Source organism: Pithys albifrons, chromosome 9, assembly GCF_047495875.1.
Source record: "Pithys albifrons albifrons isolate INPA30051 chromosome 9, PitAlb_v1, whole genome shotgun sequence".
Lineage (NCBI taxonomy): Eukaryota > Metazoa > Chordata > Aves > Passeriformes > Thamnophilidae > Pithys > Pithys albifrons.
Genome location: NC_092466.1, coordinates 33630228 through 33652201, shown reverse-complemented (window position 1 = coordinate 33652201; position 21974 = coordinate 33630228). Strand labels below are relative to the sequence as shown.

General features: G+C 46.2%; 1 protein-coding gene across 2 annotated transcripts; it reads right to left on the bottom strand.

The window, feature by feature from the left end:
- Nucleotides 1-565: 565 nt before the first annotated feature.
- Nucleotides 566-21387, bottom strand: LOC139675443 (hexokinase HKDC1-like). 2 transcript variants are annotated; one of them, XM_071563047.1, is made up of 18 exons: nucleotides 21167-21387; nucleotides 17622-17784; nucleotides 15061-15209; nucleotides 14848-14967; nucleotides 14004-14099; nucleotides 12244-12343; nucleotides 11423-11606; nucleotides 10966-11121; nucleotides 9988-10221; nucleotides 8737-9041; nucleotides 8297-8445; nucleotides 8088-8207; nucleotides 6513-6608; nucleotides 6322-6421; nucleotides 4243-4426; nucleotides 3429-3584; nucleotides 2296-2529; nucleotides 566-1688 (listed from the first exon to the last, which is right to left on the bottom strand). In XM_071563047.1, exons 1-18 carry the CDS (start codon nucleotides 21227-21229, stop codon nucleotides 1544-1546), a joined length of 2754 nt encoding a protein of 917 aa, XP_071419148.1. In that variant the 5' UTR covers nucleotides 21230-21387; the 3' UTR covers nucleotides 566-1543. The 2 variants fall into 2 exon arrangements, with proteins under 2 accessions (XP_071419148.1, XP_071419149.1); XM_071563048.1 differs by lacking the exon at nucleotides 14848-14967.
- Between the last annotated feature and the right edge of the window lie 587 nt (nucleotides 21388-21974).

The following is a 21974-nucleotide window of genomic DNA, read 5'->3' as shown; positions in this document are numbered from 1 at the left end:
GAGGAATTCCTTCAGAATTGGAAACTATTTCCAAGTATTATTTTTTACCAATCCAGTAGCTCCAACACAGACACAGAGTTGTTTACATGTTGTTGTTTTTTTTAAACTAAAAAACAGGAAAGGTCTGTAGCTTCCAATTTTGAATCTGCAATTGCTAAATTTAAACCCAGGGCGTCCTGGTTACAGATTATTACATAAACCCAAGTGCTGATCCCCCTGCACAACAGTTACTTTTGACCTAGCTAGGCTTAAAGCACATTTCTTGGCCCCACTTTCTGGTGCCAGCCTGAAAGGAAGCAAATATCCACAAAGAGAAAATTGAAGGAGATACAGGAATACTTGAGAACAGGGGACAGGCAGGATACAGATTCGCTGCCTCTCTGTATCATATCATTGCTTTGGTTTGTTCTGGGTAAATCAGGTGAGGGACATTTGACCACACAAGTCAGTGCTGCTGAGCACTGTCAGACATTCAGGTTTAAAGATTTATGTTCTAAGAAAGCTCCCCCTTGCCTGCAGGTTCTTCCCACAGCTCAGAAGAGGCACTAGACAGAGAAGAAGAGGCTCACAGCACCCCAGATTTATTTACAAACAGACTACACACAGGCAGAGCAGCAGGCAACAGAAAATGAAAACAAAGGATAAATTCCTCTTCACACAGTGGAAACAATTCTCTCAGGAATGGGCAAGGAGATAACAGAGGGAAAACAAAGAGGAGCATTTCAGAAATTCAGGTGATTTTTTTTTTCTCTCTACACCACTACTTTGGTGGCCTGTTTGATTCTCCCTATGTAGCTCTGACACAGACACAGCAGACTCTGTAGCTGCCTCTACATTTTCTTTCCTCCAGTATAAAAAGAATCAGTCACAGAATCCACCCAGCACTGGTTTAGCTTTATGTGCACTCAGCTGCACTAACATATTTTGATACAAACTGATATTCTGTGGAATCTTTACATTAATCTATTAAACATTCCTCTGTACTCAGGAAGTATTACATTATAACACACTTGCAATCCGTGTAGTGGCAGGGGGAGCATCACTGGCCAAAGTCCATTGATTTATTATACCTGCAATTTTATTGTAAACCTTGTGAAGCATTGAACAAGTATTTCCACCAGATAGATGCAACTTCAGGACCTCAATATTCCTTGGGCCAGGCCAAGCCAAAACTAAAACACACAGATCTGAAGAAACTGATGATAAACTTGTTGTGCAGTAGCTTAATTAAGACATTGTAAAAAGACACATTTGGGGTGGATTGTTTGTTTTGTTTTCACTCTCCCATGTGCATTACAGATGCACTGCAGAAGGTACAGAACTGAGTGGACTGTGGTATGCCAAGACATAATGCCAGTGGGGAGCAGAAACACCTGATCCAGGTTATCAAAGGACAGAAATCCAGAGTCCTGACAGTGAAAAGCAGCTGCTCCCTGGAAACAGGTACCTGTGTGCTGGTGTCTGGCACAGCTGCCTTGAATCACCACCCAGCAAACCCCTGTGCACACGCCTGGCAGTGCTGAGATGACTCAGCCACTCATTTCTACTTCTGGCCAACATTATGCAATCGTTTTGCCACTGCAGTGATGAGGGCAGCCCCCTTCCCACTTCCATCTTCAGAGAGCATGAAAGTCACATCACACTGAGGCGCCAGTTCCTTCACTGTTTCCCGAAGGACCCTAGAAAAACTGAAAGGAAAGAGAGAAAAGAACAGAATGTTTCAGCAGCTGCTTTCTGGTCTGAGATTGTTGTGTTTATCAGCCAGGAACCACAACCTCAGCCAACATCCTCCACAGCATCACTTTCTGTTTGTTTTTCCTACTATTCATGGAAGACACAAGTCTCTGAACACAATCAGATTCTAGTTTTCATTTCTACACTTTAATTTTGTTCAGCAAGATGCCACACACTGCCCTTATATTTAGAGATCATGAGGGAGGCTTTCTTCTCCCAGCTCAAAATGCTTCTACTTCTAGGCCTTGCTCACAAAACTCAGGACAGCTTTCTATCTGGGATACCCAGATATTGCAGAAATCCCCTCAGGCACTGGTAAATAAATATTAGAGGAGTAAGTTCACTCAACACCCTGGAGAAAAGAGCCTCCCACTGGTAACTGGACTTGACTTGGCAATTCTGATCCTTTAGCTATGCAAGGGAAACAACAGGATGCAGGGAAATATGTTAGATGACCCCTCTCACATTTTTTAATCATCTCGGTAGAAAGCTGGCACAGCTTGGTGTGTTCTCACCTGACAATGAGTAAACAGCAAAGGGCAGTGGTACCAACGTACTCACTGTGGATGGAGCTTGTACAAGGTCCCATCGACTCCAACGGTGATTTGCAAGTGCTCCACACCTTGGTTCTGCCTCTTCTTCTCCACAATGGCAGCCAGCCCAGCCCCACAGAGCCGGGCAGCTCTTCTGGACACCACTCCACACACCTCCTTCACAATGATGCTGTCCTCACACGTGCTGTCCAGGCCCAGCTGCTGCAGGATTCGCCGGACCTGCAGGAGCGCCAGCCGGTCACTGCGCAGGGGGAAGCACATGGAGCAGCAAGGCATTAGGGAAAGCCTCAGCTCACACTGAAAACTTGCCCCTGCTGTGCCCTTTGCCATGTTAGACTGTGCTTCCAGAAGGCACAAACAGTAGTTATCCATCTAACTCCCAAAGTCATAGAACCATAGAATGGATTGGGTTGGAAAAGACCTCCAAGATCATCAAGTCCAACCCTTGGTCCAACTCCACTCCCTTTACCAGATCATGGCACTCAGTACCACGGCCAATCTCACTTTAAAAACCTCCAGGGATGGGGAATCCACCCCCTCTCTGGGTAGCCCATTCCAATGCCCGATTACTCTCTCTGGAAAGACGTTTTTTCTGATGTCCAACTGAAATTTCCCCTGGCAGAGCTTGAGCTGAGCCCCCTTGTCCTATTGCTGAGTCGTGAGGGTACTGAGCCAGATCAGCCACCTGACTGTGTTATTTTTGATCTCAAAGGTGAGACACTACTTTTGAGGCTTTGCACAGCAGAAAGGGTTTCAAAGAACCTGAAGACCATTGCAAACATGCACAGATACATAGGTAAGCACATATTCATCTACCATTGACTTTTTACGGTTTTTGATAACTCCTATTTTAAGCCCCACAGGAAACACTCCAAGTACAATCACACTTGATGGTTAAGGCACCCAAGGGAACCCAGTTGTGTGGACAGGAATTTATAACTCATGTAATTACAGAATAGTTCTGGAACTCTCTCAGTTCATAATTTTTGGCTTTTATTGTGGGGATGGGGAGATATGCAAAGAAAAAAACAGTCATTAACCTCTCAAAGGAAAGGGTTCCACGAACATTTAGAGAATATTGTTTTCTAGGGGTCCCAGAAGGCCTTAAGGATTTAAACCATGTAAGTCTTACAACTTTACCTCTCAATTTGAGACAGGAACTTTGTTTCAAATATGCCTCTCTTCCTGAGGGATTCCGAAATGCGTCCTCTGAACAGCAGCCCTTGTTTGGTTAAGTCGATCAAAATTTGCCTTACTATTTCTCCTAGGTACATTCCACTGGTCATTTTTTCATACCTGTGAAGTTATAAAAGGAAAAAAAGGTGCACTTAAAGAGATGGCATGTTAGCTCTGTTCAGCATGAGTGGTATGTACATGCCCCTGTGAACTCTCAAAGAAGCAGCCCAAGTTTGCAGAGTAGAAGGCATTGAATTCCATCTTTCAGTCATCAAATATGTGCTGCAGTGACTTCATGTGCAAACATTAATTACAATATATTTACTTGTGCCAGGTAACAGACCATATCAAAGAGAACGTGGTGTTAAAGGCAGAGCCCACACTGAGGTGAAACACTTCCCTGTCCCCCCCCACATTCCCCAGTGAGTCACACCTGATCAATACTGTCTTTACTGAACAAAGAACTGCCAAGTTCAGTTTATCCTATTGCTTGAGTTGTGTTTTACCTTTGAAAAATCACTCTAAGAGGAGGAACAAAGCACAGCCTACACTTTGCAGGGAAATCTTGAAGCTGCACTGTTTGGTAACTGCCCTAAGATGAGAACAGTGCTATGATAACAAAAACAATGTACCTCTTTGTTTTTTTCTGGATATCTAGGTTACTTACCACACAAAAAAGAAATGCAACATTAAAATCTCGTTTCTGATCATTCATTAAGTGCATTTTAAAAAGCAGGCAGTGTCTCCTGAAAACTGACTTCCTCAGGGTCACATTTACCTCTGTTTCCCTGGGTTTAGAGAGCCTTCATCTACTTCTTTATCATATTTTGTCCTGATGTTGTCAATGCAGCCGTTGTCACCAAATGCTCCCCATTCTGTATTAATGCACATTTTTCCTTCATTCCCTTCCACTATTTCTATGTTTTTCATGTCCTCCATGTAGCACACGTTGCTACCTGTTCCTAGAAGGACAGAAATGACAAGGTTTCAGCCAGAAAAGTGAAGCAGGACCCAACACTCATGGAAGATGATCGCAGTGGTCATCTTAAAGTTCTCTGTGCCATATCCCAAATTTCAAAGATTTTTCCTAGCAAGTTCTAGCCAACAACAGGAGGAGTTCTGTAATTTACCACAACAGAATGTTACCAAGCAAAACAGGCCCTGCACAGGAAATCCCCAGCACAGAGGAATGAAGACTCTTTGCTGCAGGTCAGAAATGGCTTTGGTAGTGAAGCACTGCTCAGTCATTGCTGCCAGTCTGGTCATAATGCACCACAAGACATCTTGCTCATCATCATCATCATCATCAGTGTGCTCCTCTGACAGGAGCCCAGCAGCCAGCCAAGCAGTCACTAAGTCTGAAATCCACAGGTGAACACGATCTCATCACTTCCAACCCAAGTTACATTAACTGATGTAAGGACTAGCTCTCCAAAGCCAATGAGATAGCTGGTGCATTTGGCCAGCCAGAATTGTTTATCAGAGATTTAGATTAGATATTGACTATGAGGGTGGGCAGGCCCTGGCACAGGTTGCCCAGAGAAGCTGTGGCTGCCCCATCCCTGAAAGTGTCCAAGGCCAGGTTGGATGGGGCTTGGAGCAACTTGGGATAGTGGAAGGTGTCTCTGCCCATGGCAGGGGATTGGAATGAATTGGGCTTTAAGGTTCCTTCCAAGCCAGACGATTCCATGAATCTATGCTTAGATACATTTCTGGGTCGAAACTTGGAGGAACCCATTGGAGGAATCATCTAGAAAGCCCCAAAAGAATTCATTCAGATTTTTAAGAATATGTATGTATGTATGTATGTATGTATGTATGTATTTATTTAGTTAGTTATTTATTTATTTAGTTATTTATTTATTTATTTAGTTATTTATTTAGTTATTTATTGATTGATTGATTTATTTATATATATATATATATATATATATATATAAAGGATATTTGCTTGTTCTATGACCTGGCTACACAGTAAGTATCAACACACTTGTTCAAACAAGAATCCATGCCCTATCTTCCGTTTTCATATTCTTTTACCTGCACACAGTTGTTAGGCACCATCAGAGATATGACCAAAATCCAACAGATTCAGGATCCTATCTGCTACAGGGATCATGTTTCCTGTTCAACACCACACAATATCTGCCAAGAACCCCAAGTCACCAGTAACACCTGTATCAAAACTAGCGTGGCCAGCAGGCCCAGGGCAGTGACCCTTCCCCTGGACTCTGCCTTGGGGAGGCCACACCTTGAGTGTTGTGTTCAGTTCTGGGCCCCTCAGTTGAGGAAAGAGATTGAGGGGCTGGAGCGGGGCCAGAGAAGAGCAACGAGGCTGGAGAAGGGACTGGAGCACAAGTGCTGTGGGGAGAGGCTGAGGGAGCTGGGGGTGTTTAGCCTGGAGAAGAGGAGGCTCAGAGGTGACCTCAGCATTGTCTGGAACTGCCTGAAGGGAAGTTCTGGCCAGGTGGGGGTTGGTCTCTTCTCCCAGGCACTCAGCAATAGGACAAGGGGGCACGATGGGCTCAAGCTCTGCCAGGGGAAATTGAAGTTGGAGAGCAGAAAAAAATTCTTTGCAGAGAGAGTGCTCAGGCATTGGAATGGGCTGCCCAGGGAGGGGGTGGATTCCCCATCCCTGGAGGTTTTTCAACTGAGATTGGCCGTGGCACTGAGTGCCATGATCTGGTAAAGGGACTGGAGTTGGACCAAGGGTAGGACTTGATGGTCTCAGAGGTCTTTTCCAACCCAGTCTATTCTATGATTATATTCCAGTAAAAGATGTTGGCTTACAGATTCCAAAGCCTGGCACCTGCATGTGTGCTTTCTTCTCAGGGTGGTCCCCTCAGCACCACCGTACCTGCAATAAGGCCAATCTCACAGTTTGGATCCTCATATCCACATGTCATCATGGTCCCCACGGTGTCATTCACCACTGCTACAATGTCCAAGTCAAACTCCTAAAACATGAGTCATAATCAGCAGTGGAACACCAGAGAAAGAGCAAGGGGGCATTAAATAACCCAGAAAGAGCAGAAAAGAATAGCTCACATTTCTTCTCTTGATGGCCTCTCTCAGCATATCAACAACATCTTCCCCCTCACAATCTGTTGCCTTAAATCCTTTTGTCCATCCCACAAGTGTTCCCTGAAACAGAAGAGAAATAAAAACCTAAGTGAAGACAGAGAGAAGAAGTGACATTCCAAGCACCAGTCGTTTCTTGCCTCCAACCCAAATCCTTTATTTTAAATGATGTGTTTCCCTGGACAGGTTACTGTGAGTGTCTAATGTATCTCTGTTACTCAGCTGCTGGTGGCAGAGACTCCAGGCTAACTCAGCTATTGATTATCCTGCACTCAGGACCTTCTAAGTTTCCTTTGGAAAAACCTCATCTCACCTCCTGTGCACACAGTCATTGTACTATTTGTGAGGGAAAGACTGCAAAAAAATACTTTTGTTCTAAATAATTAAGCACCCATCAAACATTAATAAACATCTACTGTTAATTTTTGGCTCATCGACTGAAGGACAACTGCTATGATCCCACAACTCCAGGCAACAATAATTTGTTTCTTTTTGGACAGCACTCTGGCCTGACAGAGGTTGGTTCCAGGTTACATGAAGTAATTGGCCTTCCACTTGGTAACTGGCTCTGGGCTGTCTGTCCAAATAAAGCAAAAAAAATAAAACAGAGAGCAAGTGAGAAAAAAAGCTGCTCTTAAAAACCACCCTCACATTCTAGAAAAAGACCAAGCACACTGGGCTACAGACTATGGGATGTAGACACAGCGTGTGTCTTGCTCTGTTTGCCACCAATACTGTGAAATTTGTTTCCTAATCATTTGTCAAGACCTAAATAACTAAGCTGTAGGTTTGGAAGCCATACAGAATCATGTCTCCACAAAAGGCCAAGTCCTACTGCTATACTCTCAACTGTGAGCCGAAAATTTAGACAGACCAGACAATTTAGACAGACCAGACTCGCTCCAGGCTTAGAAGCTACTGTGAAACCCATCAGGACATAAAAACATTTCATAAAACAGCAGTCCTAATTTCCCCTATATTCTACATATCTGATTAGAACTAAATACAACATCCCCTGTCCCTCTTTGGAAATGCATTGAAATAATCTTTTCTTAATTCAGATCCGGAAAGATGAAATTATGTTACCTGTCCAAAAGCCAACCCTTTCAAGCTGAACAAGCAAATTCAGGTCTGTCCACTGACACTCAACAAAAAGAACATAATGTAGTGCAGAAGCTGTACAGTCAGAGTATGGTTTGAGATTATAGGTGAGCAAGCAGAAGGAAGCACCTCTTATCTCTTGCCACTGAAGAGCTGAGGCACCATAAGGAGATTCCTGGGTTATTAAAAATACGCAGTTCATTTCGCTGTCATGAGGGTTTAATCTTTATAGAATAAAAGTGGAACAACCATCTCTTATTAGATACAGGAAGTTAAAAGTTCTACCTCCCACATCCACATAGGATGATAACTTTCCCATGAAACACAACTAATTGGCACAGTAGAGCAAATTAGTCTCCAAACCACCAAGTCACCCTTGCCCAAAATTTACCCAGCAGATGCACAGTTGCCATCTGAGCCACTGCAGCCTGCAGCTCTCACCTTGTCAATGCTGGCTTGCCTGCAGGGGAAGGAGAAGGTGAAGCCCAGGGGCAGGCGAGCCCCTTTAATCCCCATGTACTCCAGAAAGTCTGCTATGCACTGGACAATATGGTCAAAGAGCTGGAAGGAAAGCAAAAGCATATAAATCTCACAGGTAGTCCTATAAAAAAAAGCCTTGGCTGATCAGTTAAACATCCATTACAGATTACCTCTTCCCCTGTCCCTTGCATGATCTCCAGAGGAATGGCAAAGATTTTGTTGTACATCTGCACTGATCTTCTTCTCCCACTTTTGATTTTGACCAGCAGAACCCGGAAATTTGTGCCCCCAAGATCAAGGGCAAGGAACTTCCCTTTCTCTGTAGGAGAAGAAAGGTATTTAATTCTGGTGCTTCTCATAGCATGTTTGCCAGTCACAATGGCACACTCTGACACACATTCCTCCCAAGAAACTTCATCCATGTCAATGAGAGCACATTGTTCCCTGTGCCACTTATCCCATCGAGCCAGATAACATCGCAGGAAGCTCTGGTTTAACAACATAAATCCCCCTGTCATTTTCCTTTTTAATTGTCACATTCCCCTCCCCCAGAAAACAGGCAACCAACTCTTCCTAAACGACCTTCCAGGTGATCAGGAAATAACTTCACCTGTTCCATCAGGTGTCCCACAGACATACGTGGGCAGCATCTTCACAGTGGCCTTGGCTTGCGTCTCTCGCTTCAGCCCATATTCCAGCTCCGTCCTCATTTTGTTCCTGACTTCTCTGAGGGTGCCCAGGGACAGCAGAAAGGGGGCAAGGGTGGCCTGGATGTGGCTGCGCTGGGCAGCCAGTCTGGCTGCCACTGCTGTGACCATGGCAGCGCCCTTCCCACTGCCGTTCACGGACAGCAGGAACCGCACGTCGCAGGTCGGCACCAGCCTCCTCACCACCTTGTGCAGGCGCTTGGCGTATCTGCCAGGGGCACAGAACTGCTTCAGGCTCTCACAGGTGTTTTGGGCATGGTTTACTTCACACACACACACAGCAGCACAGGCAAGAGGAGCAGGAGGTCAGAAACTGCTCTAGGAGGTGGGAACAATGATCCCTATTTCTGACTGTTCTGAAGAACCTGAGCACTTACAGGAATGCAGGTAGTCAGCAACAGGACAAGGGAGCACAGGCACAAGCTCTGCCAGGGGAAATTGAAGTTGGAGAGCAGAAAAAAATTCTTTGCAGAGAGAGTGCTCAGGGATTGGAATGGGCTGCCCAGAGAGGGGGTGGATTCCCCATCTCTGGAGGTTTTTCAACTGAGATTGGCCATGGCCCTGAGTGCCATGATCTGGTAAAGGGACTGGAGTTGAACCAAGGGTTGGACTTGATGATCTCAGAGGTCTTTTCCAACCCAATCCATTCTATGATTCTATGGTTCTAATGCGAAGATGACTCTGAACAAGTGTCAGTGCTAAGGGACAGGGACACTGCAGAGAAGCCAGGCCACAGTGGAAAGTCACAGAAGGTGAGTCTCCACCCAGAATCAGCTCCCCATCCAGTTTGGAAGAAATATTTGAGAAAGTTTCCAGTTTGGGAACGCAAAGGTTCAAAAACATGGAGGTAGTGGAGGAAGAAAGAAAGAAAATCAAAAACCCACAATGAACTGCAAGAGTTCTGGAGGCCCAGGAGTCACTTCAGAAATCAACTGCACTTCCCCAGACACCATTATTTCAGGTGCCACGTTCTTTCCACCCCAAATTCCAAAGCTCCTGAAGACAGCTCTCCAATAACTAAGCCAGTCAGGTCCCACCCCAAACCTGCAGCAAAACCAGCAGTTCTCTGAAAAGTCACACACAGACACAAGATTGAGACCCTTTGCGACATCAACATGTGGCCAGCAGTTACTGAATCCCCCTCAGCTACTTACTGGGGGTGTGTTTTGTACAGGCCCCCATCAATCCCGACCGTGGTTCGCATCCGCAGCAGCTTTTTGTTCTCCCTCAGGCGGGTCAGGATGGCACCCAGGGCGGCAGCACAGAGGTTGGCTGAGCGGAAGGACACGATGGTGCAGACGTGCTGGACAGCAACACAGTCCTCCTCAGAGGGACACAGGCTCAGCTCTGTCAGGACCTCCTTTGTGTTGCTGAGACCTTCCTTGTACCTGCCCCAAAGCAAAGAAATACACCATCCATTGCAAAGGCAACACATACATCAATAGCTGCAAGTTGGCTCAAAAATAAATGAGAGAAGACCAGGACAACCTATCAGGCAGCACCATAATTGGTTTCTATAAACCAGTAGTGTCTTTCCCACAGTATTGCCAAAAGTACCCAGGGGAGAGAGCAGACTTTTAAGAGGCTGCTTCCTGGGCTTCAGCATTTGGTAAGACTTACTAATTACCTAGCCAAGAAAAGAATGGGATAAAATAGTTCATAGAAGGGGGAGCACAGGAATGAACACGCAGCTTCACTCAATACAACAAAGAAAATCATTCCCAGAATTACAAGGACCACAATTTGTCTTCAGAACACTAGAATCCAACAGTTTTCCATGTAGTCATCCATTAGCTGATCCAGAATCTGTACTACATCTCCACAACCCCAGTCTACCTACATTACAGAAGCTGAAAACTGCAACAATTATCCCACATACTCAGGTCTCCAAAGAGGTTATTTAAACAACCTGCCTCTGTGATGGTCAGCAACACATTTGCTACTGTGTCACTTTGCTAAAACTTTGTATTACACCAATTCCTACTTACAGAAAGGTCAACTATCCTCCTAGGCAAAAGCAAAATCAAGTTGAACAGCTCAGGATTGTTCCCAGCACTCACAGATTATAATTACACATTCATTACCATTGCTGTGCTCATGAAAGGCCAACTTTGAGAGTGGCAGTTTCTTACTTTTCCATTGCAGACACATGTTTCATCTCAATCTTGCCCTTGGTAAGCAGAGCTGTTGACACTTTCCCATTGAAGAGTAGACCTTCCTTTGTCATTTTTAGGAGAATGAGTCGTACAAGTTCTCCCAAATAAAGGCTGCTGATCATCTTCTCAAACCTGGAATGGGGGACAGAAAGGATTGAAGGTCTTCGCCAGCTCCTCTCTTTAGCCCTCCACAGTATCACACCAGAGCAACCACCTATTTTTAACAACAGATGAGCAACCACAGCAGCAATCCCTTGGCCTGAGCCTGGGAGGGGTGAAAGGTGCCCACCCTTCCCAGAATGGAAAGGTCTGGGTAAGACAGGACCAGGATCAAGTTAACTCAGGTTCACTGAACCCAATTCCTGGTCCAAAGGGGCTCTTGGCATATGCTGGAAACGCACTTGGACTGCAAGTCAGTCAGGGAATCACTTACAGTTGTTTTCCAGGATTGAGAGATCCCAGATCGAGCTCCCGGTCGAACTCCGTGCGCAGATCATCCAAAGCACCATCATCTCCAAAGGCTCCCCACTCTGTGTTAATGCACATCCTGCCCTCATCCCCTTCCACCAGGTCGATGTGCCGCATCTCCTCCATGTAGCAGGCGTTGGTGCCGGTCCCTGTGGGTGTTGGAGACAGCACAGAGAAATCCCTGTTTGTTCCAGGTTTGCTTTTTGTTGGTTTAAGTCCACATGTTTGGGAATAAGTCAGTATATTGCCTTTGGAAGAGAGTACAAACACATAACCCTGAGGTACAGGATGCTAATACAGGTCACCTGCACTTGTGAAATCATTTCACAGTGAGTGAAGAAGCCTGGAAATTATTCTAACACTTGATTTATTTAAAAACCTTTTTGTTAATTTTTTCAAATGTACTTCCATGCACCTTATAAAGCCATCACAGTGTAACAAATGGAGCAGCTATGGAAAGCGTGGCTGATCCTAACTACCAGACGTGAGAGGAATTCGGATTTCTCTGGACAGACACACAGTAATTTTCTCCACAGTCAGCAGAAAACTTTAGTATGCTGGTCACAACTGAACCCAGACAAAATGGGGACTGTGGCATTTGATGGCAATGTGATCAGCATAAAAACAGCTGCTTTACAGGAGGCAGCCAGGCTTGAAAATCTAATCATTGTTTTTTCCATTTTCTTTCTGCTCTTTCCCGTACTGGGAAACTCCCTTCTACTCCAGATTTGATAGAATTAAACAAATGAGAGCAAAAAACCCTACTCAGTGAACAGAAAAAATTACCAATTATGAGTCCAACTTCACAGCGCTGGTCATCATATCCACAAGTCATCATGGTTCCCACAGTGTCATTGACCAGGGCCAAAACATCAACATCTATGTCCTGGTAGCATAAAGAGGGGTGATTAACAAGGAAAAAACCTGTGTGTTAAAGCACCAGCTTGCAGACATAGGCCTGGTTCAGGAAAGCTCCTTGGTGGAAAGACACAACTTCCTTTTATAACATTATTCCCACAGCCCTGTAAAATAACAAATATCTCTGAATTCTGAAGTGCTTGGCCAGCCAGGGTCTTTGCTTGAAGAGTTTGTTTTTTTTCCCCAGTCCAGCCTCATTTGCCAGAAAATCAACATGTTATAGGTTTGAGTGTTGTGATCCTGTGCTATGGGGCTGTGTGAAAGGATAATGTCTGACCACCCGAGCAGATCCCACCAAATGGTACAGAAAATACACACACATAAATGCAGGTATGGCCAAAACCACCAATATCACACTCAAGTAAAAAGCCTTTCCACCAAGGCTGTGCAGTTTTCCTTTCACACTTATCAAAGGGTTGGTGTAACTCAGATGCCAACACTAGCAGGAGGACACACTTCACCCAGGAAGTCTCACATCCTTTGTTACTGCTGAACTACAACACTGATACAGAAAAAGAAGGGAACCAAAATCAAGGCTGGATTTTCAGCATGTGAGAAAACAGAATTTCCTCTTTCCCACAAAGCCATCAAGACATGGAGAGGTGCTTTTTATTTCCCAGATGGTGTTACCAATAGCACCAATCATGAAAATTAAGGCTTTTCAAAATATTACAACACAATGTTATTCAAAGTATACACTAGTTCCAGGGCAGATTTAACCATGTCTTACTGCTGATCTTGAACAATCAATCACTCCATCCCACAGACTGAAGTGGACAGGCAAGCCCTGATAGAGTCAGGTGTGGCAATTTGAGATGATGGTTTCCCCCCACCAACCTTCATTCCACAAGCCAGACTGTGAAACACAGAGGGTGAAACTACTGAGTGTTTTATATCTCACCCGGTAGTTTCACAACAGATTCCCCTTAGCTCAGACAGTGGGGCCGTGCTGTCACAGCCTGGTTTATCAGAAGAGCAACAAGGCTGGTGAAGGGACTGGAGCACAAGTGCTGTGGGGAGAGGCTGAGGGAGCTGGGGGTGTTTAGCCTGGAGAAGAGGAGGCTCAGAGGTGACCTCAGCACTGTCTGGAACTCCCTGAAGGGAAGTTCTGGCCAGGTGGGGGTTGGTCTCTTCTCCCAGGCACTCAGCAATAGGACAAGGGGGCACGATGGGCTCAAGCTCTGCCAGGGGAAATTTCAGTTGGAGAGCAGAAAAAAATTCTTTGCAGAGAGAGTGCTCAGGCATTGGAATGGGCTGCCCAGAGAGGGGGTGGATTCCCCATCCCTGGAGGTTTTTAACCTGAGATTGGCCGTGGCACTGAGTGCCATGATCTGGTAAAGGGACTGGAATTGGACCAAGGGTTGGACTTGATGATCTCGGAGGTCTTTTCCAATTCAATCCAATCTATGGTTCTGTGATTCCATGATCACTGTGCAGGGCCCTTGCTGTTACTTCCAGCTCCAAGGGAGAGCCAGATCTACTAGATATACAGCCATGTTAGGCATGTGTTAGTGGCTGTCCTTGAAGGATGCCTGACAGCTCCCAAACAACCCCCACACCAAGAGCTGACCTCCCAGGAGGATGTTCTGAGGCCACTCAGATTCAGCTTCCATGAGTACAAAACTTGCCTTGTGCTTCTGGAGGGCCTTGCGCAGGGAGGTGATCACATCTGTGTTCTGAACCCCTCGGACCTTGAAGTGCTTCGTCCAGGCAAGAAGAACCCCCTGAAAAGGAACAGTGCAGTGACCCAAACTCTCCAGCTTTACCAAACAAACCTGCCACAAAGCCAGCTAAGACCAAAGCCTGTGGAGAAGCCCACCATGTCTCTCCACACATTAAAACTGGGCCAAAAATCATCTTACCTTGGGGTGCCTGTCAGCACCAACACAACTAAACAGGTACAGTCATAAAGCCCCAATCCTGCAAATGTGCTTTGTTTAAAGCATGTGAAGCTTTCCTGATGCTCATCACAAACTAACGGCATTAAGCACAAAGCACTGGCAAGACTGGGACCCAAAGCACAGATTCCTAGAATGAGACAACATAAAACAATTGCAACCAGCCCTTCATTTCCCCATGTGGTCTCTCAAACAGCTCAGCTACAGGTCTTTCCTGTTTAGAGTCAACTGTAAATAAAAAATTGAGAGTAATTTAAAAAATAAAGATGCTTCAAAACATAAAAGTATGTGTTTTACAGTCAGTCTTCATAGAAGGGCATGTGGTTCCTGTGGAATTAGGTACTGATTAAGTAATAGAAAAGCTTTAGCTTGAAGATCTTGTTGCCTTGAGATCAGAAATGAGTGTTTGAAAGGTAGTCAAATCCAGTTAAATGCTAATGCTATCCATGCCTTCCTCGAAGAGCACTGTAAACATGACCCCAAAACAAAGCCACAGAGTAACACATTCATTCATCAGCTTCTCTGGATTCTGCAAGGAGCTCAGCTTGCCAGTAGTACTTTATATGCATCTTACCTCTTCCAATTTGGTCTGTTTGCAAGGAAAAGAAAATGTAAAGCCAAGAGGTAACTTCTTATGCTTCAGGTTTTTGGTCTCCATGAAGTCTGACAGACAGTCAGCAACGTAATCAAAGAGCTGCACAAGAAAGGAGTGTGCAGGGTCAGGCTGCGTCCTGCAGGCAGCAGCTCGAGCCCAGCAGCACCACAGCAGTGCCACAGCAGTGCCTACCTCGGTGCCATTCCCCTGGGTGACCTCCTTGGGTGTGGGGTAGAACTTGCTCTCCAGCTGGCTGCTCTGCTTCCCATCATCAAACACCTTCACCCGGTGGGCACGGAACTGGGAGCCGCCCAGGTCCACGGCAAGGAACTCACCCTTCTCTGCAACACAAGTGGGCACCCATCACCAGTGGTGGCCACAAAGCCTAGCTTGGGTGCCATGCTGAAGGCACAGCCCAGGGCCCTTCCCTCACCACAGGCTCTCCTACCCCATCAGGGCAGATCCTTACCCTGTGGCCCTGGGAACATCACCAGAAAGGCTGGGATCTGGAAGCCCTAAGCAAGGGTGCCAGGCCCCTCCTGTTAGCATGTTATGCAACAGCTAATTCAATTTTTCTTTAGCCACATGGGTTTGTCCACCCTGCTCCTTCCTCAACAGCATGTTTTCAAGCTGCAGAAGGATGAGCTTCTCTGCAAGAAAGGCCCAAAGCCACTGCAAAGCCAAGCAGAGCACACAGGGGCTGCAAATCCATCACTGAAATGTGGGAGAATCAGAGTGAGATCATTTCCTATGCCCTGTAAAGGATGCAGAGTTTGCATGTCAAGACTCAGCCCTGGTGCAGAAATCAACTTCCAGCTGGGGCTGGACTAATTTGCCACCCAAAGTTAACCCAAACAATCCCTTTTAAATGCCTTTAGGGGTTTCTGTAAAAGCACCATTTTGTTTCTCAGTCTTAGCTCAAACACACACTTCTCCAGCAGGAAACCTCAGATGGAAGGACAGGCTGGCCTCACTGCTACAATAAAACAATTGTTTATCCCACACACAGGAGAAGGCCCTTCCCAAAAGGAAAATACAGTGCCATGTGCCTCATCTAACATGATCTTTGTTCCACAGTCCAAACACCTGCCTAAATTTTATCCAATCTGGCCCTGTAAGGGAAAAAAGCAGGAAATTCTACCTGTAATACCATGGTCAGCCATCACAAAGGTGAGGAGGCAAAATGGGTTACTCAAACTGTGACATTAGTCAGACCACTAATCCCTAAATGATGAAAATCTGATGATGCTCCACATAAGCCAGTTCAGGCAGCAACACCAAAGGCACTAAAACTTCTGCAGGTCCATTGCTATTGCAAATGGGAAAAATCCATCCAAGTCTGAGGTGCTTAAATCTGCAGGAAAGTTTTGTCTGGAGGTAAAATAACGAAAATTATTTTTCAAGAGAAAAAAAAACAGAAAAATCAGTGTGATAAAATTTAAAGTAGGCATTGTTTCAGCAAGATACAGCCCAGCCTGATGCTGCAGCATGTCCTTGACACATTGGAAAGGTCACACAGGGCAGCAGAGCCCTGTTCAAAGCTGGGCTTGAGACACACAAAGTCTTGCAACAGTGATGAGACTACATGCACTTTTCCAAGCCCCCTGAACCTCAGGGGCTCTCTGCTGTTTCAGGACACCATCAGTGCCACATAAGACCTCAGGACCAGCAATGGCCTCTGAGATTGCAAGGGTCAAGAAAGTATTTCTTTCTCCATGATGAAGACAGCAGCAAAAGAAGAGTGCCCACCTCCATCCAGGCAGCTTGTACATAATTTCTCTCAGACATGCCTGATTTCAAGGGACTTCCCTCCAAATATTCCCTTTATGCCATTAAAGGTGTTATTTCTCATTTAACTGCAGGGAAATTAACTCCAGAAGTCCTGTGGGAATGAGGTACAAAGCTAACATTTCTCTTCAGGTTTCTGCACAGCTCATATACAGAGTTCTGACCTAGGACAGACAGAGAGTCCTGCACAAATTCACTTGGTTATACTTGGGAAAAATGTAATTTTCTGTCAGCCTGCACTGCCAGGAGCCAGCTGAGCCAGGAGGTTATTTTGGATGTGCACACTCCTCCAAACAAGATGATCTTAGATCCTACCTCACCTCACATCCTCCCAAAGGACACCACTGCACTTTCTCCCTCTCTGTTTAAGTCTCAGGAGCAACTGGAAACAAGGATCCAGCTGAAGAAACCAAGCAGTTTCCTGGTGCACCCCATCCAGAAACAATTTTCCCAGTGCAGAAGGCAGGGAAGGGCAGGAAGGGATCACTTTTTGGGGCACTAGAAAAAGCAGAGCAGGTTTTGCTGTTGGAAGTCAGGAGGGGGTGACAGCTCTGAGAACCAGTGTTGCTGTCACGTGGCAGCGTGAGGGGTTTCACTGCGGCATCCTGCCCTCCCTGTAACTCCGGGCCAGGCCACATCCCACATGCAGCACATTGCACTGCAGGCTCCGAGCTGTAGAGGCTGCCCTTGCCATGTCCAGTCACAGCTCCTACAGCAACAGACAGGACAGGCTGTTTCTGAGCATTTAGGAAGTCATTTCCTCAAACAAGCAGCACTGGGTCAAGATCCATCTGGTGCAAGGAAGACACTCTCTGCCAGAGGCTGCTGTCTCCTCAATACACACCTGACACACAGGCAGTCACCCAAAGCCACTGGGGGCCCTGTGTCTCAGCTGTGCTGAGTCCTGGCAATAGCCCCTCACATTCCTGGCCCAGCCCTGCCGTGCTGGGGCAGGGGGAACTCACCGGAGCCGTCGGGCAGCGAGCGCACAAAGGACGGCAGCATTTTCACTGTGGCCGTGGGGTTCGTGTCTCTGCCCAGCCCCTTCACCATCTCGGCCTGGAAACGAGCCATCACATCCAGCAGGACATCGTCAGAGAGCCGCAGGGGATACAGGTACCTGTCAACCTGGGAACAGGAAAGCGCTCAGCAGCTGCCAACTGTTCTTTTCATTCTTGATCCCAGCATCATGATTGTCAGTGCAAGAAAGCTCCAGGGCATCCTCAGAACATTTGCTCTTCTAAAAGCTTTGTTTTGACAATGTTTAATGCAGCCTTGGTGAATTACTGTCCAAAAGTTGGCCATCTGAAGGCTCAGTAACTCTCATTTTCTGAAGGCTCAGTAACTTGCTAACCTATGTAAGCCCATGAGACTTCCTTGAGACCACAAGAAGCCACTTTTACACCATCCTCCTATACAAGTCATGAACTAGAACTGCAAAGTATCTTGATCTGCAGAGAATTTGACCTCCCTGAGTACGTCCAGAAAATGCCATCACTACCCAAGTGTGTCAGCCACAACCCAAAAACATCTATTCAGCTACTGCTTCACTCCACAGCCAATTAACTTTGTTGGAATGCCAGGCTGGAGCTCAAAGCCTTTTTCTCACTCCAGCTCTAGCCTCCATTCTCTTGTGATTCTAGGATTACATCTAAAATACATTTTGGGCACAATCAATACTCTTTCTAAAGGGTCTATAAGTCAAAGCATACATCAAAATAAAGGCCAGTTGAATTTAAAGGGGATCAAAAGCTTCTATGAAGCAGCTCATTCAGAAAAACTGGCAGAGAAGCTAATCAGTCTTTATGTACAGCTTCATCAGGGAAAAATTACAGGTTTTCTCCTTCGGGACCACATGCTGCTGGGACTGACATTTACCTGCAGGGCTGTAAGTAACGTGGCCTAGAAGGTGGGTACAACAAAGGATTAACACAGTGGAACAAGAATCTGCAGACATCCAGAAGCTTTTCCAGTGGGGAGACAGACTTTGGGGCTGTATGAACATGATGCAGGCCTGATAATTGTGTGCTGCAAATAGCTGGATGTCCACTGAAGGGTAATTGCTGCTCACACCCCACTCCCCATGACATGGCATTCAGGGCCAGAAGGGAGAGAGGGGGGACAGTTTCCAATGCTTTGCTTGTACACTCAGCTCTTGCACCATGGGCTGTGTTATGATGCTTTATCTGCTCAGAGCATTCCATCAGTCCCATCTACATAGAGAGGTCAGGAGGGTTGGAAGAACAGGCACAAATTAAGTTCTACCAACAACAAGGCAGGATTTAAAAGCTTGCATTGTTTAAACAGAGAGGAATGCAGGTTGTAGATAAATTGGCCTCTGCTGCTATGTGGACTGGCCTATTTTAATGAGGCACAAAGTAGTAGTTACCCATTCACAGGCCCATGTTAAACTGATGGTCAGCGGTGACCCACCTGAAAGAACCAGGACCCTGAAAGTCACTCCAGCATTACCCAACACACGTAGAGGAGCAAGTGTTAAACTACAAAATGCGATAGTCTAAGAGCACCAGCTGCCTTTGGACACAGCTGTGCCTTGGAAAGGCCATTATTTAGATCTGTCTTTGTAGCCCTGGTTTGCACATGCACTTGATTTCCTCCAAGGGTTTTTTGAGGCCCCACCACTGTGTATGATCCAACATCTCAGCCCACGCACCCACACTGCTTTTTTGGAGAAAATACAGTGCCTGGAGACACACAGCCCTCACACACTCTGACACAGGCCCAAATAACCTTGTGACAGAAGTCCCTGTGGAAAAAAACTGAAGAGTAATAAAAATTACCACGTCTGTTTGCAGACAACATGCACTAGCTCCCTGCTCCCCCAGAATTTGCATTCCCCACCCTGTTTACCTACAATCATAAGAGTAGATAGTCCTCTCCAAGGAACTAGATAAGGCAGAGCCTGATTTACAGCCAGAGCAAAGCCCTGCTCACATGCCACTTGCTTGTAAACACCAAACTCGCTGCCTCCCCCTCATGGCACAAGAACAGTACCTTGCCTCAATTACAGCAACAGCACTGTTTTCATGGCACTATGAATAATCTTGGGTTTGCCACAGGAATAAATAAGATTGGAGAGGCAGAGGTGGGAAGGCATTCCTTCTTTCTAATTAGGGAGAAATCAACTCTGTTCTGTACAGCCTATCCTAAGCTCCTTGAAAGAGAGGTCCAAGGAGCATGTGGCTTCTTGCCTTCAGGAAGGGCTACTTTGCACATAGCAGAAAGACTTCATTTTTCATTTTGCCAGAATTCCTCTGCCCTCTCCTCTTCACTGTCCTCACTTGAACGAAGTCCTCCCTCAACTCCACTCTGGATGTGTCTCTGAAGAGCCCACTCCACTCAAGCACTGCTCCAAAGGGTCTCTTTCTTAGTAAAAAGCAAGAAGAAACAGCACTGTCTTGATTAGAAATCTTAGATCAGCTCCTCCACACATGAAAAGGGCATTGGGGCCCTTCTCTGATCACATTAAATCCTAGGGACAAAAGGACTGTGACTGAGTCTGAGCCATCTGACTGTTGGGATCCCAGTACCTCTCTTGGAACGCCTCTCTCCAAAGCAGAATCAGTGGAAGAAGCCCTCCTAAGAACAAGCCACTGCATGTTTGGGGCACAGACAGGAGAACTCAGTGCTGCTGGCTTTGCTGCTGAGCTCAGTGGTGCAAGTGGATCCAACACACTGGGGCCTTGGGTCTCCTGCCACAAGTTTACAGACAGTTCCACCTCCAGCTGGCTGGAAAACCAGGACTGAGCCTGGCAGCGATGGCAGCACTCAAGGGAGACACCAGGAGCACAGAGGACTTGTCTAGAAGCAAGAGGACTTCTGACCCATGAAGCTTACAGGTCCCACATGGTCTTACGACGGACATGAGCCCAAAACCCATTCCAGCATGGCCATGAAAGTAGAGCAACATTAGGCAGCTCACTGATGGCTTCAGATCTGGGCCATCTCAAGCTTTTCCAACTGTAATTAAAGGTCACATCTATAAACATCAGAATGATTAGCCAGGTTTGGACAACCAGAGAGAAAGTACAGGCACTTCTCCAACACCTACACTAGTTTGGAAGTGTCTCCTGGCCCAAAGACTCCAGGAGTCTTCCCTATCCCAGCTACAATGTGAGTGGCTCTTGATTCCTACTCAGCTTGAAAAATCTCATCCTTCATGCCACACTTGCAAAGCAACTCAGCATGAGGTTCCTTTCTGCCCCCTGGACTACACCACACCATACCAGATAAAGTTATAGCACTTTTCCTTGCTGAAGATCATTTGCTCCATTACTGGAAGAACACCTTTACCTGTGTAGGGGAAAGCATTAACCAGACCTATTTTCACACTCATCAGGTGGTTTAGGATTTAAATACTTCTTACCCCATTTGGCTGAATGGCTTTAGTAGATAATGCCATTATATGGAATGCATTACATACTGCAGACTCCTCCCTATCTGGGTAACACAGTTCTCAAAATAGGAATCAGCTAATGCTGCATCTTACCTTTTTTATTTGATCCTCTTTTAGCTTTGTGAAATGAAAAGCCAGCAGGTGGATGGCAAACATTTCCTTGGAGTGGATGGATGAGTCGGTAGTGACAGAGCTGCTGTAACTTCACTGTGACAGGTAAAAACTTTACTCACAAAGCTGGAGCTAAAGAAACTTCAGCTGAGCCATTTCCACCAGGGTGCAACAATGGAGTTCCTGGGAAACTGAGTCCAGAAATAAATCCATCCACTGTGATTGGTTCAGTGGCTGAACTTTAGTTTCCCTGTATTACACCCCCCCACATCAACCCGAAGTCCCTCCCTCCCCAGCTACACACTTCATTGTGCCAGAGCAGGCACCTGGAGAGCTGCCAAGCTGAAGGGGAGAAAAATCGATTTTGTTACTGCCCCACTTGGGAATTGTTACCACTTGGCAGTGCAGTTGCTCCGCAGCAGCCCCTCTCGGCTCCGGGGGCTGATGGGCTCCCACCACCTCAGCCTGCAGCAAAGCACTGCCAGGGATCGGGGAAGCTGGACAGGATTTGAGGAGGTTTATTCCCTCTGCTCAGGGCTCCCACTTGCGAGACAATCTCTTCTGCATGAATGAACTCCACTCTAGTTCTGCACAGTGCACCCTTATCTGCAGCTTTTCACCAATTAGGCTTCAGCTCTGTAAAGGAGCAGAGACACACAGACCCTGCCCCCCAGCTGGAATACCTCCTGGTGGAATTCCCAGCAGAGAGCTGGAGGGCTGATTACTCTCTCCACCCCTCCTGAAGACAGAGTTTCAGACCAATGAAGATCCTCAGTACTGCAAAAGCTGG